General features: G+C 45.3%; 1 protein-coding gene across 1 annotated transcript in view; it reads right to left on the bottom strand.

Moving 5' to 3' along the window:
• Positions 1 to 22,349, bottom strand: part of LOC143315128 (plexin-B2-like) — a 144,294-nt gene that overhangs the window by 36,246 nt on the left and 85,699 nt on the right. The window contains exons 4-8 of the mRNA XM_076722610.1: positions 3,206 to 3,723; positions 2,478 to 2,804; positions 2,036 to 2,174; positions 1,348 to 1,493; positions 1,032 to 1,211 (exon numbers count right to left, since the gene is read on the bottom strand). Coding sequence (XP_076578725.1) covers positions 1,032 to 1,211; positions 1,348 to 1,493; positions 2,036 to 2,174; positions 2,478 to 2,804; positions 3,206 to 3,721 — 1,308 coding nt within the window. The 5' untranslated portion in view covers positions 3,722 to 3,723. The remainder of the gene's footprint in view (positions 1 to 1,031; positions 1,212 to 1,347; positions 1,494 to 2,035; positions 2,175 to 2,477; positions 2,805 to 3,205; positions 3,724 to 22,349) is intronic.

Below are 22,349 nucleotides of genomic sequence, written 5' to 3'. Positions count from 1 at the left end.
GTGCAATTACCAGGAAGTGATGAATTGACTGGATTTGTACATACATTTGAATACTACTTCTGCAATTAGTCGCAGTACAACATCACACAGTGCTCAACACTGTATACATTTACTTTCCAGTAAACCAAAGGACTCAAAATATAACGCATTACACTAAATGTCCATCCAAATGTGTTGAAGGTGAGAATAAAAACCCTTAATTTAGCTGTTTTTAAACTGAATTCTAACAACATTTGGTCCATTTTTGTCAAATCAAAGAGGATGATGGCATTTATACTAGGTTAGCTAAGTGAGCTAACTAGCTAGTCAGCTTGATAGCAGGACTTCCTGTTAGCTGAGCTGTTTAGACTTCAATTAGGTATATAATTTAATCTCCACTGAAAAAAAGTTTACCTGTGAGAACTATAGCGACCTAACTAGCTTATCATGTGATCTTGGGTTTGACTACTGCCCAAGAAAACACTGACAAAAGAGCTTACCTGTGAGCACGATGGTGAGCTAACCAGTGAGCTAGCAAGATAACTAGCTAGTGAGATAACTACATATATAACGTGATCTCTGGTTTGACTCCTGCCCAAGAAAACACTTAAAAAACCTGACCTGTGAGAACTATAGTAAGCTAACCAGCCAGCTAGCTATGAATACTAGATAGTGAGATACCAAGCTAACAGTTTTTAGCCGCTCAGTATAAGACTCTTTCTTTTCCCTGTGTGGTTCAAGATGTCCGAAAGTGAAATTTCAGCCAACAACACGACTTTAATGAGGCCATGTTTGGGTTCTAGTCTAAAACTGTCTTTTTAGGGCTACTTTACAACAGTCTTTACAGTAAATAGAAACCTCTAACAGCATCAGAAAACATAAATAGGTTTAATTTCTTCTGATTTCACACATCTGGCTCAGGAGATGTGATCTTGTAAAGTGGAATCCCTGCACTCCCCTCACGGAAAGAAAAACCAAAGAAGAAGAAAGGAAACAAAAGCAAAGATGGCCAGAGGAATGTGAGAGAGAAAAGCCGGCCGGGGAGTCTTTACCTCTCCGGTGGCAGTGCCCAGGAACGCCACAGCGTGCCCCATTTCCACAGCCACAGCAACAGCGGTCATGTGACCCTTGCGGACCAATGAGGGCTCGGCTGTTAAGGCGAACTCGGCCTTGCTGGCCAGTGGGGAGGGCAGGAACTCAGCTCCGCACTTGTATCTGAGGGCCATGTTATTCTGGAGGAGCAGAGGGGGAATTAAAATCACTCGTAAAACATTCATATTAAAGTAGAATTATTGACTCTTTGTCAATATTTCTTTCTCTCTAGTTTCAGAGTCTCTTTATCTCTGACACACAGGCAGATTTTCTCACCTGATTACCGCCGCTGCACAGTTCTTCAGACTTGGAGGAGTAAGGCGAGTAGACAGCAGCCTTCTCGTTAATGATGCCGTTGTCACTGTAACAGGCTCCTATTATCTCCACCAGCCTTTTATTAATAGAGCGCAGAGGGTACATACCTGCAAACAGGAGCAAAAACACCGTCTGTACCTGTTTCCTACACGTTCCTCTGCTCTATTGAAAACACGATAAATGATCCGATTGCGGGTTTTCTGGCAAACGATCAAATATCACAAAACAAAAACGAAGAAGAGGTAAAATCCTCATTATTTACAGTGCTTTGATAAGAAAAGGTGCATGTGGGGAAACCTGAAATTTAAAGATACCTACAGATTTATGACCACTGCCTTTTCCATTTAAGTTGACTGTTGTAGCACTACCGAGACTGCAGGTGAAATGTCATGTTCAACTATAGCTTTTGTTTTAAGGTCAAGACTTTGAACCTAAGATCTCCAAACAGATTTATGTTGAACAAAGGGAAAAAAATTGGAGCCACGTGGGCAACCAAGTATTCACAAGTTGGTGCTAATATGTCTAACTTCACACCAAAACCCAACCACCTTGCTGGTCCCACGACGAAACTTCGTTCTAAAACACATTCAAATACTTGGATATGTTTTCAGATAAGGTCAAAATCTGCCAGCATGAAGATGACACCTACACATGGCAGAAGTGGAGGGGTCTTCATCAGACGTGAAGGTGACAAACAGCACCTTGTCAGAGGCTGAAACCGGTCCATACTGGTTGGATTTGGTCATGCTCTGAGCCAAAACCTCACCTGGCGTCGCTACATAAGCAGCCTGGACGAGGAGGAGATAAAAAATGCTGAATGTTAGAAATTCACAGTGAAATTTAGCTGATTTAACAGAGGCTCAGGGAGAGTGGAGACCCCATAAACTGAAGCTATTTCAAGTTCAAGAGCATGTTAAATCCCATTTCTAAAGTTTTTCAGGGGTCAGGACCGAGGCGTTCTCAAAAAGGCTCCAATTTAACACAAACTCATCCAAACGTAAAATGTCCAAATGTGTTTTTCCGACTCACTGCTGCCTTATTAATAAAATGCTGACAGCCAATCCGGTGGCTGACGAGTGGATCATCATTACCTGCGCTTTGTTGTACTTGTTTGAAGCACTACAGTTCAGCTGCAGCTCGGTGTAGGAGTAATATCCCTGATCGTCCTCGCACATCCTGGAGATGAAGGTGAAGTTCTTGGTGTCCTGAACCCCGAGTGTCCGCGAGAACAGGAAGTACACGAAGCCGCCATCTTTGAAGGCGAAGCGGAAGTCGTGAAGGTATCGCAGGACAAAGGGGTTGGCCTGGACCGCTGAGGCCTCGATGATGCTGTCAAAAACCACCCAATCACCGTAGTCCTGGAGGATGCGGGTGGAGATCAGCTTGGTGCTGTCATGGCTGCCGTATCCCTTGCCAACCTAAGACAGAAGATACGATAAACTGATGACATGTTCTCCTTTAAGCTTCTGGTTCTTTTGCTAAACACTTGCTGAAGGTCCCTTAAGGAGCCCGGCTGGTCCCCCGGCCCACTTTGAGCCCACAGCCTCTCTGATAGCTCTGACAAACAGAGAGCTGGAGGAAGGTAAACCTACAAATGTCACCGTATGAGGCATTGGATTAAAAAAAGCTTCTGCATGTGTGCTTTGAAGAACACCAGAACATCATAAAACATCTTGTAAAATCAATGTTGGTGCTTATTTAATTTCTCTGTTCTCCACAAGCAGCAATCTGACTTCATTTGTTCACAGTATCACAGATGGAGGTGATTAATATTCATTTTCTTATTTAGCTGTGTGTCTGGGTGTGTTTTCGTCCTCACCAGGAACACGGTGAAGTTGTGTCGATCCTTGGTGAAGTACGACATCACTCCCACCACAGAGACGCTCTCCTCGGCGCTCGCCACGTACGACTTCTCTCCTTTGGTGTCGCTGAAGTACAGCAGCTGCTCCACGTTGCTCAGGTTCCTCAGAGAGCAGATGCCTCTGAAGACGCTGCCGCAGACCACCAGGACGTCCTTGGCGCCGTGGACCAGCAGCAGCTTGTTGTGGTTGTCCGTGTCCACGGCCTCCTCGCAGGCGTCGGTGACGGGCGGCGTGCACTGCCGGTTGTCCCGTTTGGGGCCCGTCTCGGTGCGGGACTCCACGTCGAGGTCAGGGGTCAGCTGGTAGAGGGAGTTCACGGCGCCGACGTACAGCCGGCCCGTGCGAGGCTCGGACACCACGTTGTTGATCAGGGTGTCGGACAGGAACTCTGTGGTTTTGCCCTGGGAGGGGCTGAGGTATGTTGTTGCCAGGGCGGCCAGGGCAAAGTGCCACGCCCACCACCGCTCCATCATGCCTGGTGGAGAAACAGAAAAGAGAGACAGCTGTCAAAGAGTGAAGCGCAAATAATTCTTTCATGATCGATTCCTTATTTTTCAACTCATGAAAGGTCAGAAAATTGTCAAAAATTCCCAGAAACAAAAGTTCAGAAAGTTTGTTTGGTCCAACCTCCCAAACCAGAAGTGATCTAATCTGGAACAGAGTGACACATACGAGGCGCCTCTCAGTGCTTCCGACGCTGTAAAACTACGCCGCTGTCCTCACTGGGGATGTGATCGCACCCTTCCTTTCTTTACAGTTGCTGAACATCGCTGCTTTATTCTGTTTAACATTGTTATTAGTTGAGCATCTTTTGGTTTTGGACTGTTGGTCAAACATAAAAACACAACTGAAGACGTCACACTGGGCTCTGGGACGCTGTGAAAGATGAAATAATTGGCATGTTAATCCGTAATGAAAATGATTTGAATTTACAGCCTTAAACTGATCTGTGAGCACAAACACTCAGTGACAATGAACCCGCTGAACTCGACTTCACAGACAGTTGCTGCTTGTCCTCTAAACAAGGCAGATTTCAGCAGCGCTCTGACATTGTACCGCGAGGCTCAGCACCAGCAGCAGCAGCAGAGGCTCAAGGAGAAACGAATGAACGCTGAGAGCAATAATGAGGAGCTTCTCATTAAAGCCAGAACATCCTTTACTGGAGGAGAACGAGCGGGGAGGAGGAGGAGGAGGAGGAGGAGGAGGAGGAGGAGGAGGTAACGGCCGAAAAAGTGAGAGTTGCTGAGCCAGATTAGATTAGCCAAGACAAAAGAAGAAAGTGTGTGTATGTGTGTGAAAAGAGAGAGACTGAGTGTAGCAATTAGTTGTCGGACATACCGAGTTTCTCCTTCCATTAGTCTGGATGGGTGTGTTTAATTATAGCTGCGGCCCGTGGCGGTAAAACAAGGCTCCAGTGTGCAGTAACGCCACGCTCGCGGTAATAACGCCTTTCTGCACAAACGCCGCCGCCTCTCATCTCTGTTTACTCCTTATGCAACTATCAGGTTATCCTCGGCTGATTCACTTAAACTCACTGTGAAATTCAGCTGATCATTTTCCCCCATTGATCATTATCATTCATCACGGAGGTGTTTTTCATTACGTCTCTGCCTTCTGTCCAATAAATCAAACCGCTTACGGCCGCATCATGTCCGTGTATTTCTGCTCCTGTGATCAGGGGTTTTACTGGCCAATCACTGGTTTTACAGCAGCTATCAGATAGTTCTGATTGGTGGTCAATTGACTGGCGCTTCCACTGTGCTTTTACTCTCCAAATTGAATTCACTTCAGTTCGCTTTATTGCAAAGGGATTTATTAGTGTGAAAAGACTTATCTCTCCAACCACCTGCTCGCCTAAATTACCTATCCACTGATATCGAGAGTCAGGTGGTCTTAATGACCGCAGTGCAGAGTTTAGAAAGTGTTACAGTGGGGGAACAGTTACCAACACATACACAAACTTCTGAGTGCTCAGGAACTCCAGCTTAACAGCTAAAATGACTGCACTTGAATGCACCATTCTGGGAAACTTTTCAATCCGACTCAACATACAAACAAAAGGAATCTTTTTGGGTCAGGCCAAATCTGTATTGACAGACTGCCTGAATGAATTCGACAGGAAACTGTTGCTAAAAATACCTTCTTTACAAAACTCCACAGTGAGCCGTCCATTGTCTTTTTCTCATACGAGCGGTGAAGCTGCGTCGACGCTCTGCCAGCCAATTTCTGTCTCGAGAGGCGGATTGATGTGCGTGAGGTGGCTGAAGCGGGTCAGCCATTAATCGCTAAGTCGCCGGTTCGATCTCCACGTCAACGTGCCCTTGGCCCGGTTAATTCAGTGGTGTTTGTTTGGGCTGGTGTGAAAGCTAACGGTCCAATCAGACGATGCAATGACATTGTGGTTTTATCCTAATTTAAAAAGCTGAACTGTGAACAGCTAAAATCGGGCTCTGCTCTGTGGTCTATGCTCGTATCCGACCCCGTGTGCTCCGGCAGGATCAGTGGATGAACTGTTTCCATTACATCATGACCAGTTAAAGACACTGGTCTGCTTGCTGATTGGCTGGTTGGACTTTGTGTGAAAGCTCATCGTCATATGAGTGAATTCAGGTCTGATGGCGCTGGTGCTTTCACACATTTACTGCCCAGCTCTCCCATCATGCAGCAGAAGCTCTCCCAGGAGTTCAACCACACGCTGAACGACACGTCGGCTCCTTCGGATGCCTAATTATGCAACAAGCACTCGAACTGTGCCTGATGAAGTGTGCGTGTCCTGCCGGATGACGCAGGTCAGCGTTCACGCTGCAGCCTATCAGCTGGAACACGGCTGCTTTCATTCGCCATTAAACTGGTCAGAACAGAAAAGCACGCCTGTCTTGCTTTGAGCTGCATGATGACCCACAGTCTGTCCCTGTCATGTGACCTCCCCTCATTAAATCCTCTATTCCTGCTGCAACCCAGTGGAAAAAAGGCACAAAGACAGCAGGTAGATTCACCTTCGCTGCCTCGCTCTCTCTCAGAGGGCCTGTTATGGATGTGTGCATCTGCCACATCAAAGGAAAATCATCTTTGGTTTCCACACGGGATCTCTCTGTGCGCTCTGTCAGCCATCTTGGCCCTTTCTTTTCTCTCTGCCTAATTTTCTGTCTTTCATCCTCCTGCTTTGGTTCTTTAAGCCTGACTGGTGTCAGCCCACGAATAAGCTGTGTGTCAAAGGTGTGAAAGGTGTGTGTGTGTGTGTGTGTGTGTGTGTGTGTGTGTGTGTGTGTGTGTGTGTCTTCTTCTATCCTTACGAGCAGTTTGACTTTAAGATTGTCTGTCAGGAAGACGAGAGATGAGGACGCTTATTGTTGAAGTGAGGTGTAATGTTTATTGGAGGCATTAGCTCAGTTATTATAAGCAAAGAAGATCAGCAGCTTCTCTGCAGCCTTCAATACAAACGTAATATAAATTTTATATAATAGAGTTTTCTTGCAATGGCAAATGATGCTTTTACCAACTGGAAATGATGCTTACTGCCACCATCAGCAGCTGAAAATGAAACCATGACACAAAACAGTAAAGCTGCAAAACCAAAACAATCAGCTGATGGACACTAAAAGGCTCCACAGAGCAGAGAGAAGCTGGAAGGTCACAATCATCTGTGGGTTCATCGTTATGGAAGGTTCACATCCATTTGATGCAACGTTCATCTAAAAATACAGAAAGAAAAAGCAGACCGAGCCGGCGGCCCCGTGATCCTCATGCCCCGCGGGGCCGCCTCTAAACGGCGCGAGCCTGGCCGAGACCCTCATCATTCTCGCCGCGACTCGTCCTCTCACAGACGCCCCTCCAGCGTGTTGTAGCTGCAGGGCAGAGCGCCGCAGGCTTCACAGGCAGCCATGACGGCGTCTAACAGCTGGATGAGAGGCCAGTGCACCACAGAGCCCCGTCACCGCTCAGGAGTCATCACCATCATGCCTCTTCACCACTCGCCGATACGAGCTCCGTGGCATCAAACATAAGAGAGGTGAGACTATCATCAGCCAATAGGAACACCCTCTCTCTGAAAACTGACCTGTGATTGGATAAATTCTCCCAGAGCAGGTGCAGAAGTCAAGTTTTCCTTCAGAATACTTGAATTAAAATAGACTGAAAGATTATTATGGAATTTCTGCCCTGTGACACCTAAAATAATCTGCCTGCAGCAGTTTTAACTGCAAACTGCAGATCAATCAGTGACGGAAACACTGCGAGCTGCAGCCCGACAGGCGGCCACTGACTGTTAATTGGTTATTTGTTGTGTGCAGGACACCTACACAGACGCATCAGCTCTCGCTTCGCGGGGTTTTTCCATCTGTACGGCTGTTTAGGAGTTGGCATATCTCGGCTTGGGTTCACAGAATTTAGGAATGAATGCATTCACTGGAAAGCTGCTGAGATGCAGAATTACAACTGTCTCTGCGTCTGTGTGTGTGAGATTACACTGGCACCCACCAGCCACACATATTTGGTCGGAAACTTTTCCAACAAAGGGGATGAAATGCAAATGTTGTGATGGAAAAGTGAGACCAGCCTAAACACACACACACACACACACACACACACACACACACACACACACACACACACACAGCAGCAATCTGTGTCTCATTAAAATCCTGAGTGCATACTTTGTAGAAGTCTTGAGCGCTGACCCCTCTGCTAAAAAGTTTGGAGTGAAACTAAACCCAGGAATGTCTGCTGCAGCTCCAGCCAGGGGAATAAAGCCTGACTGATTTTCTTTCTCTCTCTAACCTCTCCAAGCTTTTCTCTTTCTAACTTCTCTTTGTAATTCACATTGTTTCTGCTGCTCGCTCGCTCGCTCGCTCTCTCTCTCTCTCGCTCACCCTTTTCTCTGCCGGTCTTTACATCCTCACCCATGGGAGCGACTTCAAACAAACTGGTTTTCTGACACCCGAGATCTCTGGGGACAAACCAGATCTGAAACTCCCTCTTTGGTTCCGTCTGTCTGCTCGTCTGTCTCTCTGTCTGCGCGTCAACCCGTCTGTCTCTCCAGACGTGGGTCTCACTCTAATATTTCACCCGAAGACACGTTTAAAATGTTAAAATTCACAGATGCTTCACTCCCGAGACAAAATTAAACGTCTTATCTTTTCCTGTCTGGAAGAAAACTCTGAAATCATGTGACTGCACCAGTGGGAAACTTGGCACGGCAATCAAAGCTTTTTCACTTGATGGAAATTTTATTAAAACAGTTGCGTGTGAAGCGTCCTCCTAAACCTCAGGAACAGCAGCTCAGATAAAATAACCTTTACTGAAGATGTATTTAACAGACACATCTGGAGCTTTTGAACACCGCTCACGTTCTTCATCAGCTCCAAACAAAAAAACGGGTTTAATTGATTTTCGCTGGGATTTTCTGTGCAGCCAAAAATGGCTTCCTCCTGCCAACATCAGTCACACTATGAGACGTCCTCTCGTGCTGAGGACAAAAATGTTCCCAGCGACAGAAAATAAAGAGACAAATTGGGAGAAAACGCAAACGAGCGGCTGATTCTTCTGAAGCAAGTCAAAACTAAGAGATGATTAAACTACAGAGCGCACGATAGCACCCAACCCCGTCTGGTCAGGACCATCATGTTTTCACTTATGTTTCAATAACTAACACTGAAACACTTCCAGCAGATGTTATACAGCAGGTTTATACACTTTCATAAAGATGGTGGACTCACAAAGACACAATAACAATGTCCTGAAGGTTTCCTGTTTGTTCAAAGTGCTGAAACACTGGATCCTACATTTCCCAGAATGCAACAAGATGCACCTCTTAGTTCGACCCTTCCTGGCTTGTTTTATACCTCCAGTTTGTATCGTAAGTAGGGGTGCAGTGACCAAACAGATTCCAGCTAATTTAGTTATCAATTAGTTCTGTACAAACAGAACTCGCCAACACCTGTAGGCTCTACCTGCTGTCTTCTACGTAAGCCCACAAGCATGATACGTTAACATGATGTTGACGTATCATCATACGAACTTTCCAGCTTCCTACTGTCAAAACACACCAGTGATCCAGAAAAGCACCAGTCGCTGCTGCCGTGAATCCAACGTGAGGCCAACATGGCAGACAAATTGTCTCTGAGGTAGAAAAGCCCTCGTGTGGCTTCATTTGCATTCATGGCAACCACCGGGCGTCATTAGCCATTCATGACACCAGGCTGGAGGAACATTGCAGCTGATTGGCCGGGCCTGGAGGGGATATGACTGCTATGATTGGCGGAGCCCCGGGGAAATTGAGTTGTTATTGGTGGTAATGAAGAGGCCTGAAGGAGAGCCTGGCTGAGACAACCAAAGCATAAAACTACAGACACACACACACACACACACACACACACACACACACACACACACACACACACAGAGCGAATCTATCACCAACACACAACCTCTTCAACCAGTCCCAGAGTCCACGAAGGCATCACACTCTGTCTAATGTGGAGACCAACAAAGGGGATCCAGACTTGAAGATGCCTTCAGGTGCTGAAGGAGAGTCTGGGTTTGCCAAAACAAACAGACAGAAAACTTTATGGAAAAGATCGTCGTCGAGTCTCTAAAAGGTCAGAGTGGAAATGTTCATTAAACATGAAAGAAAGAAACGACTTCATCGCAGTCCAATCAGTGACGGACACACTGACACACCTGTGGAGGACAGGAGAAGAAAAATGGCCACCAGGAAGTAATTTGTTCAACGACACGAGGAGTTGAGCAAACCTGAGATGATGTAAATTACTCCTGTAAGTCTGTTCTATATTAATCTGGAGTGGACGTTATTACACGGCGACACAATAAGACCCTCTAATGACTCGACCTTTGAGAAGAGGATTAGTCTTATGATAGAAGGTCTGAGAGGCTGGCAGTTATTAAGCAGAGTGTTTCTCTCTCTCACACACGCACACGCACACACACACACACACACACACACACACACAGAGTACAGTACCACTCGGTAACATCTCGGCAGGGCAGTGACACAGCGAGCAGAAACAAAGACGGACTGTCAGAGGACGGACTGCGACGCCACTCATGAGCAGTAAATACAAATGACCACGACTCATAAACCAGTTCACAAACTGGAGACCTGACACTGGTGTGACTGGCTGGATGATCAATGCACAAAGATCAGGTCCTGCATAGCATCTGATTGATCACTGGTGCTCACACGAGTCTGATTTGCGGTGAAAAATCGTCGATTTTCAGTTTAGAATAGGGAATCTGTGGCGGTGCATTCAAGGACAATAAGACATCTGAGCTTTCCCAGACGGCTGATGAACATTTTTAATGTGAAAAACACCATTTATCCAAATTTCCTTGCAGTTTGTCCTCTGGGTGCAGTTTCTTTAATGAAGATGTGTTGCTAATTGGACGCTTATTGGCAGCTGATGAACTAATTGGGTCTTTGAATGCATCACTGTGGTGAGTTTGGAAAATGCTCCCCTGCTTGCAACAACATCAGTTTGCCAAAAAAACAACATAAATGCAAGGAAATGTTCAGTGTGATGGATTACCAATCTTAACTCTCAAGTCAGTGCAAATTTATTTTCACAGCACACCGAAATGAGCTGAAATCCAGCGACTGCCTGGAAGGAAGGAAATCAATCTTCTTGAATAAATATGACTTTACATCAATGCATGGAAAGTTTGGTGCGGAGGTAAAGAGGGAAGTAAAGAGAGGGATGGAAGACAAAGAGAGATAAAACACGATCCCATTTCATGGCGGCAAACTCACGCGCAGATTAATTCTGTGTTATGCAAATGTAATTTAGAGGCTGTGTCCTCTGCGTTGGAGCGAGCGATTAACAGCCACTTTCTCTCCTGGTACACCTCCCATTAACCTGACGATGACACACACTTGAGTGTGTGTGTGTGTCCTTGTGTGTTCGTATCCCTGCATACCAACAGACCACCTGCTTTAATTATCTTTTGTATCTGAGCAGCGTTTCCAGCAACTTTTAAAGTCAGAGCAGCTCAAGCACGCCGTCATCGTACGGCGGCGAGGACTCGTTAGCCGTCCTGTTTGCTGTGACGCTGCATTCAGGTCACATGGGACGAACTGTCAGAGCGTGCAGACAGCTCACAGCAGCTCATTTTTAAGTCCTTAAGATGTCATGATTGATGTTTTCTGTCTACTTTACTGCTGCAGATCCCGATGATTTAAAGGCAAACTGAACATGAAAAAATCAGCTGCAGATCAAACACCTGGCAGGTGTTCTGTCAGTGTACGGAAAGAGTCAAGGATCAAAAAAGGTTCTTGTTGGTTTTAGAGGAAATGAGTCCCCCAGGCTTGGATGCAAGGACTGTAATGAAACATAAAGAATAAATAGTTTCGTCCTTTTTAAAAAAGATTCAAAACTTTTTAACAAGCAAACAGGAAGAGGCATTTGTTTGGGACTATTTTCAGCAGCGGATTAATCCACAGTCGGTGCTCCAGTGAGTGTTTGTGTGTGGGATTGAATCAAAATGAAGTGTGTGCGTTCATGGTGATGATGGATCAACAGTGTGACTCAGTCAAATCTGAACACACACAAAATATTTTTTATTTAACAGCGATGATCATCTCTGACATCCATGATTCTGCTTAGAATCGCAGAGAAAAGATGATTCAGAACTTGCCTGAGAATCATCACGTTTTTAAGTTTTCTTCGGGATCACACTGATCCACTGACGGCCGTCTGTTCACCTGTGGGCACAATGCAAACAGGAAGTGCTAACAGCTAATTCGGCATGCTTTTTTCTAATGCAGCTAATAGATTAGCTATTAGCTATAACAGCTAGCAAAAAAAGTTTGCAGCTCTTCTTATAGATTCACTTTAAAGTCTGAGGACGGTGCTGTGGAAGGATTTTAAATTATATAAGAAGCAATTTGCTGAAAAACTGGGTGATTGGGGCCATAATAAATAACCGGGGGGGCGGGCTGGAAAATGACCCACATACACACACACACACACACACACACACACACACACACACACACACACACACACCGTGGATGGGATTAGAATCAGTGACCAGCGCAGGCAGTAATGCTGCATATCAAGCAACCTGAGTGCACGTTTGATTTCAAATAAGGTTTGAAATATATGAGCCTGATGGCTGAAAGTGATATTTTTGTATTAAAGCCGCCGACGGCTGAAACTGTGCTCATTACCCAAAGTTAGCACATTATGAGTCCATTCAAACAACACGCTGATAAATGCCACGCGATGAAAAGATTGCGCTAATCGCCTAACTTCCTGAATGGAAATTAAAATCACTCGATATCATCTTTTTTAAGAAAACCAGGAGGTATCTGCAGGACGGATTATAAATCACCTTGTAATCAGACTGATCAGCTGCAGGCTGAAGGGCAGCTTATAGGTGGAGAAATTAAAAAACTGATAGAAAGTCCTGTGTTGTTTGGAAGAGGAAGAGGAGGGCGATGGCGTGCGACCACACAGTGTCTGCAGCCGAAGCCGCTGTCGACTCGTTACGTCTGAACAGAATCCAGCAGATTTGCAGCCTCTCTTCACACACTGGAAACTAAACCTCTGTCTCGTCGAGCGGGAGGAATCGAACGAGGGCTGAACGTGAAGGCACTTCATTCCAAACTGCTTGTTTCTCTAAAGTCGTATCAAAAAATAATTAGCACCGCCTGCGCAGGTGGAGCTCTGCCAAAACCTCAGAAAACGTGCGTTTCTGCTCGTGCATGTCAGTCCTGTCCAAACGTTTGAACCCCTTTTTTCTACCTCGACGTGCATTTCTGAAAAGTTTCGCAAGTTTTCCGAAGTTTGCGGGCCTTTGAACCTCCGCTCCACAGCTCCCGCTAACCTTTACACATATACATAAACAGAAAGACAGAGGAGAGGCAGCTCTCGACTAGCTCTCAATTAACAAGGCAGCCTCTGTTTCGGCGGCGGCTCGGTGTGTGCGTGAGCGCACGAGCGAAAATATGTGTGCGAGTGGAAAAGAGAAGGAGAGATTGTTCTTTGCAGCCAGAAGACAGAGATATAGCCTTCATTCCTGCTCAGATTAAAGGATTTAGAGCAAGAAGCCTTATTACAAACCCAAAGAAAGAGAAGGAGAGGGAGCGCTCCCTCCTTCTCCCTCCTTCTCCCTCCTTCTCCCTCTGTTCTGGGCTGATTAAAGCACAGATAACTCTCCCTTCCAGGCTGCAAGCTGCTGGAGGCTGACTCAGCACACACCGACTCATTAAAATCCAGACATAACAGAGGTTTCTCGGAGTTTCCAAGGATTTTGACCTGTTGGACGACCAACCTTCTCATGCACAACGCTCGCCCTCGCCCTCTTATCAGTATTTAAAGAACCCCTGCGGTGTGTGTGTGTGTGTGTGTGTTGGAGTTTTTAGGACACGCCTGGTAAATGTCAGGCTTTCTGCAGATGAGAGTGACTTAAGATTCCTTAATGCTACCTGGATTTGAACTCCAGGCCCATTTCAAAATGAGAACGAAGAAAGACGGCCTTTATCTGATTTAATGTGAAAAGTGTGAAAGTCTCCGTGGGTAGAATAAGATCAGAGGACTTCTTTTTCCTTTTCATTCACACACTCTGCTGTTTACCTTCACTTCTCTTTCATAGTAACACTAGAAAATACTTGCATCCTGTTATCTAAAGCTGTATTGTAATGCTTGTTTTGGCCACCTGAGGGCAGTAGAACAGCCTGCAAACAACGACATGTGATCATCGTATAACAACGCGTTAGCTAACACTCCTTATTTACACCTCCTGCAGCCACAGAGCAACACGATCACTCATTCAGAGTCCTGTTCGTTCTCTTTTAGCTCTGTTTTGGTCTCTACCATCACCTGAAGCCGCTAAGTCCTTCATAACGTTCACAGCTAAGTCGCTAACTTTGTCTGCCATGAAATGGTTTGTACCAAAGTAGCTTCATTATAAAACAATTAAGTGGAGGATTTCTGCATTTTGGTTGTGAAGCTTTAAAGTTTCAACTAAAGGATGAAACGTGTTACTCTCTAGTTTTCCAATTGTCAACAAGTCTTTGTTGACAATGTCTTTCAGTACAGCTCACAAATACACTCACAGTTGCCAGTTTATTAGGTACGCCCAGCTAAAGCTAACAGTCTAATACAGCCGTCATGCAAACTGCTTCATGAAGGTTTTTAGATTGAGTTTTTGCTGAAGCTGTTTCAGAGTCGTGTTGAACTGTTTGGTGTTTGTGGAGGCTGCAGTTAGCGGCGCTGTTGACCTGTAATCCGTCACACACAGAGATGTTTGTTAGTTAGCACTGACACAAAACTGCAGCCTCCAAACTACAGGACTGTTGTATTAGGCTGCGTTAGCTTGTTAGCTTTAGCAAGCTGTACCTAATAAACTGGCCAAAACATCTGATAGCTGTAGTGAGGAAGATTTGTTTGGGACTACTTTCATCAGCGGATTAATCCATGTTTGGAGCTGTAGTGAGTGTTTGTCAGCAGGACGGTGTGTGTGTGTGTGTGTGTGTGTGTGTGTGTGTGTGTGCGTGTGTGTGCGTGTGTGTGTGTGTGTGTGTTCATGCTGATGAAACGTGTCAGCCAGTGCGACAGTGTGGCTCACTGATGTGTTTTTAATAGATATTCAGACAACAATGGAGCTCTGTGTTGGCAGCATCGGTTCACTGTTGGCTTCACGAGAAGCAGACTCACAGATTTTAATAAAATACTTTATTTGTAGTAAAACACAGTCATGTTGTTTTACTGCACATGCTATTAAAAACACTGAAATATATACCTGTAAGAGACGCTGTTGTCGTCTTCACTGCTATTTTCCAGTGATGTTACAAAGCTGCATTTCCCTCGAGGGAAGCTTTGCTGTGGTTCAGCCTCTTCCAAAGAGGAGCTTGTAAAACTGAGCCCTTCAAAGCAGCTTTCCCCGCACACTGAGGCCTTTATGCTCAATTCCAAACAGCTGATCACATCTAATTTTTTCTGGGTGACTGTTCATATCTATTTTAGGCTGTAATCCATATCCAACACCTACAGGAGCTGACAGAGACGTCATGCGGAGTTACAAGACATCACATTTCCATTTGTTTTCGCCTCATTCGGGCTGCAGTTTGTGCTTAGTGAGTTTTGGCTGAGCTGAGGTGTCGCTCCACATTCAAATCAAGTCTATTTTAGCTCTGGTTTCAAAGTGAGGAAGCACGAGGATGACAGCAGAGGACCGTGCTGCAAGGATTTTCAGGGGTGTTTTAAAAATTTTTGGTAAAGGTGCAGATATTTAGCTTTAATTAGCTGATTATTAGCATGCATATTAGCTCCTAATTAGCCATTATGAAGCACCTAATGATGCTAACCTCCTCAGACTATCAAGAGGCAGTAATTAGGAGGTTACTGAGGGACAACTCCTAGTTAATGGACGAGTAATTGTAGAATATGGTCATGCAGAATAAGGCCTTAAGTGACTTCTTCTGAAAAGAAAATATGCTCCACTTCCATGAATTCAAGCTGACCACGTTCGTCGTCTGCTGTCGATCAGGAGGCTGCAAACGTCTCAGAGCCGCCTCTCAAGGCGACAGCAAACGCAGATCATGAGCGGAGCCTCACTTCATCTCCTTTTTAATTATGGAGTGAATATAGACAGGAAGTGCTGCAGACGGGCAGAGCGACGACAAACAGCAGAGGCGTGAATCACGCAGCGGGACGTGTGAGTCGGTGTGCAGCAGATGCTCCTGATGGTCAGTCCTCTCAGTGCACAGCTGCTTCAGTCTCACTGACTGCAGCGCTTGGCAGAGAGGCTGCGGAGCTCCACGGTGGCTCGGGCCTGAATGAACGAGCCAGAAGAGCGCCGCTCTACTTCCCTGCTGCCTGTCCATCCATGCAAACTGCTTTATCAACACGCAAACACACAGCATGCTGGGAAACTCGGCATTACTGCTGGGAGACCACTTTACCAACCGAATCAGCCTGACAGTACAGGTGATTTCACACCTCGAGGCTGAAACAACCACGAGCCAAATGTCCAAATTTGGTCTGAATGTTTATGTCCTGATGGTTTTGGAGACTCTATGATTTTAATAATAATAATAATAATAACATTGTCTGCTGAGACAAAATTCGTATCAAGAGTCAAGACGCAGGACGCCAATTTCCTCTCGTATTGCTCTAATTTGTTAAATTATCAAAGGTGCTTTACAAATAAAGTTCTTTTTTTATCATTTTAAAACTATAATAACCTTTTTGGCCACCTGGGAGCAGCAGAAACAGGCTGAAAACAACACTGACGTCACCTTTTAAATTAATGTCGCAAATGTGTTCGCAGACAGTTTCCGTTATCTTATTAAGTCCAGTATTCTCTCTTTTAGCTCCGTTTTTGGTCTCCACCGACTCCTGAGGGGAATATCAGGGGGAAACACTTTAGATCAGATTTAGAAAATGGATCACCTGATTTATTGTTTCTGCCTCTCGGGGCTTCCGTACATGTGTTAATATAAACCTCGCTGATCTGACTCCTCTGGTGACACTGCACAGGACGAACTTCAGACCACAGGCAGGGACGTCCTGGCACTGCTGGGTTATGCTAACACTGTAGCCTCTATGGGACGTGAGCAGGGCTGCAGCTTTGCTTCCTCAGTACACAAAAACAGGCCATTTATCATGTTGTGTTTTTCAAGTAAGTCAACAAATGATTAATTTAACTGGAGACAGCAGCGTCCACGTTGCTGAGCTCAAGCTGAGATCCTCCGCTGACAATATATATGAGAGGCTCATGAACCCTCCAGCGTTTCATCTTTCAAACTGTACATAATAAACTGCAGTGTCTACCTCAGGGTAACTCACACCTTTCTGTGTGTGTGTGTGTGTGTGTGTGTGTGTGTGTGTGTGTGTGTGTGAGAACAAAACTGTATTTACAGAAAGTGAGAAGAGACGGTGGAAAGACACCAACAAAGAAGTAAAGAACAGCGTGCATACCGATGTGTATTTATGAGCCCGAGAGAGATAAAAGAAGAAGTGAGGAGTCGGTGAAAGAGGCAGAGTCGCTAAGTCGCCGTATTAAAGCACTGAGAGGTGCATTCTGGGACATGCCAGAAACTAAGCCCTCATCAAAACTAGGCTGGAGAGACAGACTGAGCAGAGCTCCAGCACTCATTAGACGCCCTCTCTCCCAGACGACTTGTCCATTTAAAGCTCCATTAAGTGATGTTTATGAGATTAGCATCGGCTCAAATGACACTGTAATGTGATAAATGGGTCGTATTAAAAGGCCTGAGTGTGTGCCCGAGTGGACGCGGAGGAGTTCTGTTTGGACTCGATCTGGAGTCCACACGAAGTCTCGCTCCTGGATCACAGATGTATGGATAATAAATACTGTCATGGCCTTACTCTGATAAATGTATTTAAAATCCCTTTTAGAGATCAGAGGATCGGCTACATGGAAGCCAAATAAAAAACAGATTCTTCCTGGAGAAGACTTGTGAGCAAGTTTTTCTGATAGAAGAACACATTTGGATAAGTTTTCTCATGTTTTGTGAACTTTTGATTGATTCTTGGCTGAAGACAAAACTTCCAGCTGCTTTGTGTCTAAATCAAAACTGATTTCCACGGCTGAACCTTTCCTTTCTGGCACAATCACAATGGAAACGACAGCAGCTCCCTGGTACCACAGCAGCGATAAACCCAGGTATGATAACACACACACACGCACACACACACACACACACACACACACACACACACACACACACACACACACACACACACACAGCCTGCCTTTGTACTGAAGGAAACCAGCGAAGCTTTGATATCTACATAATAGGACGAGTGTGTTGTTTGTTAAAACTATTGGGGTCAATGGGGAGTTGGCTGAGCAACAGAAACTGAAGGTAGAGAGGCAAACAACGCACACGCACACACACACGCACACACACACGCACACACGCACACACACACACACACACACACACACACACAGTGCCACAGAAAAGGTGTGACCCTGGTTGAGAGCCGAGGAAATTGAGAGGATTACTGGGTATTAACAGTTACACACTTTCTCTCTCTCTCACACACACACCTGTACAGTCAGTTGAAGCATGCACAATCACACTGTCAGGTACACACACACACACACACACACACACACACACACACACACACACACACACACACACACACACACAGAATGAGTGCGTCTGACCCAGTTCATTATATGAGAGTGTTAGGAGGGAAATCCGCATTATTAATATGCAGTGTGAATTTAGAGGCTATTACCAGCTAAATTGTACTCTGCCACGCTCCGTGTGCGTGTGTGTGTGTGTGTGTGTGTGTGTGCGTGAAGTCATTTTCCTCACATTGTAACGAGCTGTCTTCTGTATTTGTTGCCTAAACAGCAGAGACAAAGAGCGAACGCGTTCTGAATTTTACCAAACTTCCATCAGCCTCTTAGCAAAAGACGAGCGAACAAAATGCTAAAGCAGCCTCGCGGTTGTGTAGCACTGTGTGTGTGTGTGTGTGTGTGTGTGTGTGTGTGTGTGTGAGTGTGTGAGGGTGTTCATCAGTGTTCCTGTGTGTAAAGCAGCAATAGCAGTTGTGGTATCAGCCAGTGACAGCCAGCTGCTGAAGAGTGATAGAGAGACCTTTGGTTTACACCTCTCTCTCTCTGCCCTGAGGGTGTGTGTGTGTGTGTGTGTGTGTGTGTTAATAAATGTGTGTACTATATAAACAGCTGGGAGGAAAACAATTACACCAACGCAGAACAAGAGCCAGAACATTCATTCTCTACAGGCAAACACACACACACACACACACACACACACACACACACACACCCCTAGTCACTCCAGTCTGTCATTCAGAAATGGTGTCACTTCCTGACTTTGTGTTTTCGAGGAAAAGAAGAAATCAGACTCGTTTGTGTTGTTAATTAATAAACTAAGTAAAGTTTTAGTCTGAAGATCTTTCAGGTCTTTGCTTCCAAATATTAAACATATTTAAGATGTATAAAAATAAAAATGTGTGTCTGAACTGTCCGTTTAAACATGTCAGAGCTGCGTCTCCTCGTTTGTCAATGAAACATCCTGAACGCACCGCAGGCATGTGGAAGCACAAACAGGAGGAGACACGAGGTGTGCCTCCTCCTCCTCCTCCTCCTCCTCCTCTAAACGGTCTGTTTACAGTGTGTGTGTGACCACAACCAATCAGAGCTTTCATCACCTGAGTGATGTCATCAAGAAGGAGGTCCTCAGGATTAACCTCCAGGAACAAGAACCTGAACAAAGAATGGCGTCTGCAGCAGTGAACGATGGCCGTCTTCTGCTGGGAAAAGCCTAAAAATCCTATTGGTCACGAACGCATCGTTTCTGTTAGAGTCACTTGGATTGGCTCCAAACTAGTTGTGACATCATAAAATCAGGTGTTAAAGTGATGCTCCTTACAGGTATTCATCAGCTCCTGGTCTGATCCGACGTGCTGCGTTCAAGTTCTGAACGTTGGCGCGTAAATAATCAGGAACATTAATGTTTTTACAGTCTTTGAGGACAAAGTGCATCAGTAAATTAACCACTGTAACACTGTCACTGGCCAGCATGCTGATGTGTACTGTTCTCTGTTTTCCAGTTCACATTCGTGACATTGAATGTAACACGGCACCCACATTTGTGTACCTGTGGCCAAATCCCCCCACCCTGTTAGAGTACCCAGGTTTCAACAACACCCGGCCCACAAACAAACAGGTTAGATGACCCCTGTCTCGGTTCAACACCAGATCAGCCGAGGGAGACACGAGGAGCACAGGGAGGTGACGGCAGCCGAGCGTCATGACGTCTCCTCGAGCCGCAGCTCTGCAGTTATCAGACCGTCCGGGTAATTACAACAGAGCTGCTGCACAGGCCGATAATACGAGGGAAGACACCAATTATGGAGAGGTTCGTCGCGGCACTGCAGGTAGCACTTTTCTATATTATAGCCAGGAGTGTGTGTGTGTGTGTGTGTGAGTGTGTGTGTGTGTGTGTGTGTGTGATCCAGCCTCTGCTAGCTGAGCTATCTGACAGGGCAGATTGTGATTTTTAGCTGAGCAGTGCTAATCTCTTGTTACAATATGAAGCGCTGATTACACCACTGCACACTGTGGGAAAGAGAGAGAAGGAGTGTGTGTGTGTGTGTGTGTGTGTGTGTGTGTGTGCGTGTGTGTGTGTGTGTGTGTGATTGGGAATATAAGAGGGCAGATAAGATGACAAGGTGAGGACGGGAGACATGGAATTAAATTTAGAAGAAGAGGAGAGTGTGTGTGTGTTACAGAGGTTACATGAGGTTATCCTGGGTTATCTCTCTCTCTCTCTCTTTCCCTCTCTCTCACTCACACACACTCACACACACACACACACACACACACAAGCAGCTAACAGCACGGTATGTACAGTAGGGATGTTATGACTAGGACATGCCTCTGTACACTCCTGTTATGCTTGGCCAGGGCTATTATACCTACTGTGTGTGTGTGTGTGTGTGTGTGTGTGTGTGTGTGTGTGTGTTGATGTTGCGATAACAATGTTAGAATAGTAAGTTGGAGGAAGCACAGAGGTCTGGACAGGAACTGTGGAAATGAATAGGTGATACACACACACACACACACACACACACACACACACACACACACACACACACACACACACTCTGCCGTTGACTCATACTGCTGTTAAGGAATGAATATCAGTGCCAATCTGATCTGCAGCCAGAGCAGCCGTGACTGAAATTCAGGAGAAATTATGACGAAGATGATGATGATGATGATCAAAAACAATAAATAGAGAGTCTAAAAAAGATAAAACACTCAAGTCTTAAAAGCACTGATGTTTGAAATCATTTTACTGATCAATCAGTCTGTCTTGGACCGGATGATCTTGCCCAGTTGTGGTTTTGATGCTCACAGGCTCAGTAATGACTCGTGGGGTTCCACAGGGCTCAGCTCTCGGCCCGTTAGTGCTTCTAATTATGGCTGCAGCTAATGATTATTTTCATTATTGATTATTCTGCCAGCTATTTTTCTGATTAACACTCATTCTTTTTGAAAAAATGCCCGTAAAACTCAGTAAATATTCATCTCTGAGAAGCTGGAATCAGTGAACTTCTGACATTTTTCTGTGTCTTCTGTGCTGAATAAAATTCATCAACCTACGAAACATCTTTGCTCTTAATTGATCCAAATTCTGATGCTTGTTCTTTTTCTGGCTCGACAAATCGCTTCGTGGTGCTGAAGTTCCCTGGTGTTTATTCTGAGGTAGCGGTTGTGTTTTTTGGCGTTGGTCGCAGGCCCATCTTTCCTCCTCATCACATCTGTTTTCTTATTTAAATGTCACTGTCCATGTACCGTCCGCTCATCCTTAAGCCGCCCACGGTTTCCTTTCCCGGTGGCCTTTCCTCTCTTTGTTTCTCTGAAGTTTTTCTCTGTGTTTTCATAGACGCTGTTCATGTTTCTGCCTTTTACTCTCAGTTCATGTCTGACCTTGTTGCTCACTGCGCTGCATCTTTACGAGCTGCCAATTGTTAATTAGTCAGAGGCAGGCTGGCTCTGTTTCTGTTGACAGACTTATTGCTATGAGCAGTTTAAATGGGAAAATAAACATGACTTTGACTGCCAGCCGTCTTTTAGAAAGGACAACACCCGGTGTACCTACAGTGCATGTCTTTTAAGTTGGGTTATGCAGAAATGCCATTAATTTAATTTAATAACTGTTTCAATTATCAAACTCTGGGGATAATTAAGCTTTATGTTATGGCACTACTGTTCCCACAATGCTTTGGGGGATGTAAACTGGAAGCACAGTGAACTTCAATTTGAGCCCAGTTTTTAAGGCCAGTATTCGTTTATACCATAGCCCGTACTTTTAATGCAGGTACAACTGACGCCATTAAAAGCATGCCGAATTAGCCGTTAGCAGCTCCTGTTTGCAGCGTGTTCATGAACATACAGGCTGGTGTCACTGGAGGACTTTGATACTGAAGACAACTGAAAAATGGGAGAATTGTAAGGCAAGTTCTGAACAGTCCTTTTTCTATGACTTCTAAGTGGATGTATGGACGTTAATTCAGGATGGATGTGTTCAGATTTGACACTCGGGTGCAGTAAGTTAACCATCAA

The sequence above is a fragment of the Chaetodon auriga genome, chromosome 22, assembly GCF_051107435.1.
Source record: "Chaetodon auriga isolate fChaAug3 chromosome 22, fChaAug3.hap1, whole genome shotgun sequence".
NCBI lineage: Eukaryota > Metazoa > Chordata > Actinopteri > Chaetodontiformes > Chaetodontidae > Chaetodon > Chaetodon auriga.
This window is presented reverse-complemented; position numbering and strand designations above follow the sequence as displayed.